This window comes from Aptenodytes forsteri, unplaced genomic scaffold (assembly GCF_000699145.1).
Source record: "Aptenodytes forsteri isolate BGI_AS27 unplaced genomic scaffold, ASM69914v1 Scaffold14, whole genome shotgun sequence".
NCBI lineage: Eukaryota > Metazoa > Chordata > Aves > Sphenisciformes > Spheniscidae > Aptenodytes > Aptenodytes forsteri.
The window spans coordinates 2,078,938-2,079,433 of record NW_008794457.1 but is presented as its reverse complement, the minus strand read 5'-3'; the positions used below and the strand labels follow the sequence as shown (position 1 = coordinate 2,079,433).

General features: G+C 65.5%; 1 protein-coding gene across 1 annotated transcript in view; it reads right to left on the bottom strand.

The window, feature by feature from the left end:
• Positions 1–496, bottom strand: part of LOC103908466 (hydrocephalus-inducing protein homolog) — a 147,677-nt gene that overhangs the window by 4,194 nt on the left and 142,987 nt on the right. The window contains exon 82 of the mRNA XM_009290851.1: positions 81–160. Within this exon, the coding sequence (XP_009289126.1) occupies positions 81–160 (80 nt within the window). The remainder of the gene's footprint in view (positions 1–80; positions 161–496) is intronic.

Genomic DNA, 496 nt, shown 5'->3' with positions numbered 1-496 from the left:
GGAGGAGCAGGGAGGGGGACACGCCTGGGGTGGGGGAGCCCCGCGCGCCGCCCCTTCCCCATGCGGGGTTTCCTCCTTACATGTGAATATGGGGCACTCGATGAGCTGCACCAGCTTGTCCACCTCGGTGAGGAAATCCACAGTGACCTCCAGATCCCCGCTGGATGCGGCCGTTAAGGACTTTACCTTGGAAAAGGGTGGCCTGGCAGCAGATGGTTTGCCCGGGTGATGCCCGGCGCGGGCCGTCGTTCTGCCAAACCCTCCCTGCACCCGCAGCTCCCGCGGGGAAGCGAGCAGGCAGGGAACGGGCAGGGCTTGCACGCAGGCAGGGCTGAAAGGTCTGCGGGCGGCCAAGGGACGATGGAAGGCAAGAGGACAAGCAGGCAGAGATGGGGGAAAAGGCAGGCTGCCCAAAGAGCCGGCAGCTTGCCTAGCCAGAGAGCAGGCAGGAAAACGGTGCAAGGGAGGACGCTTGCTTTTACCTCCCCGGCCCGCG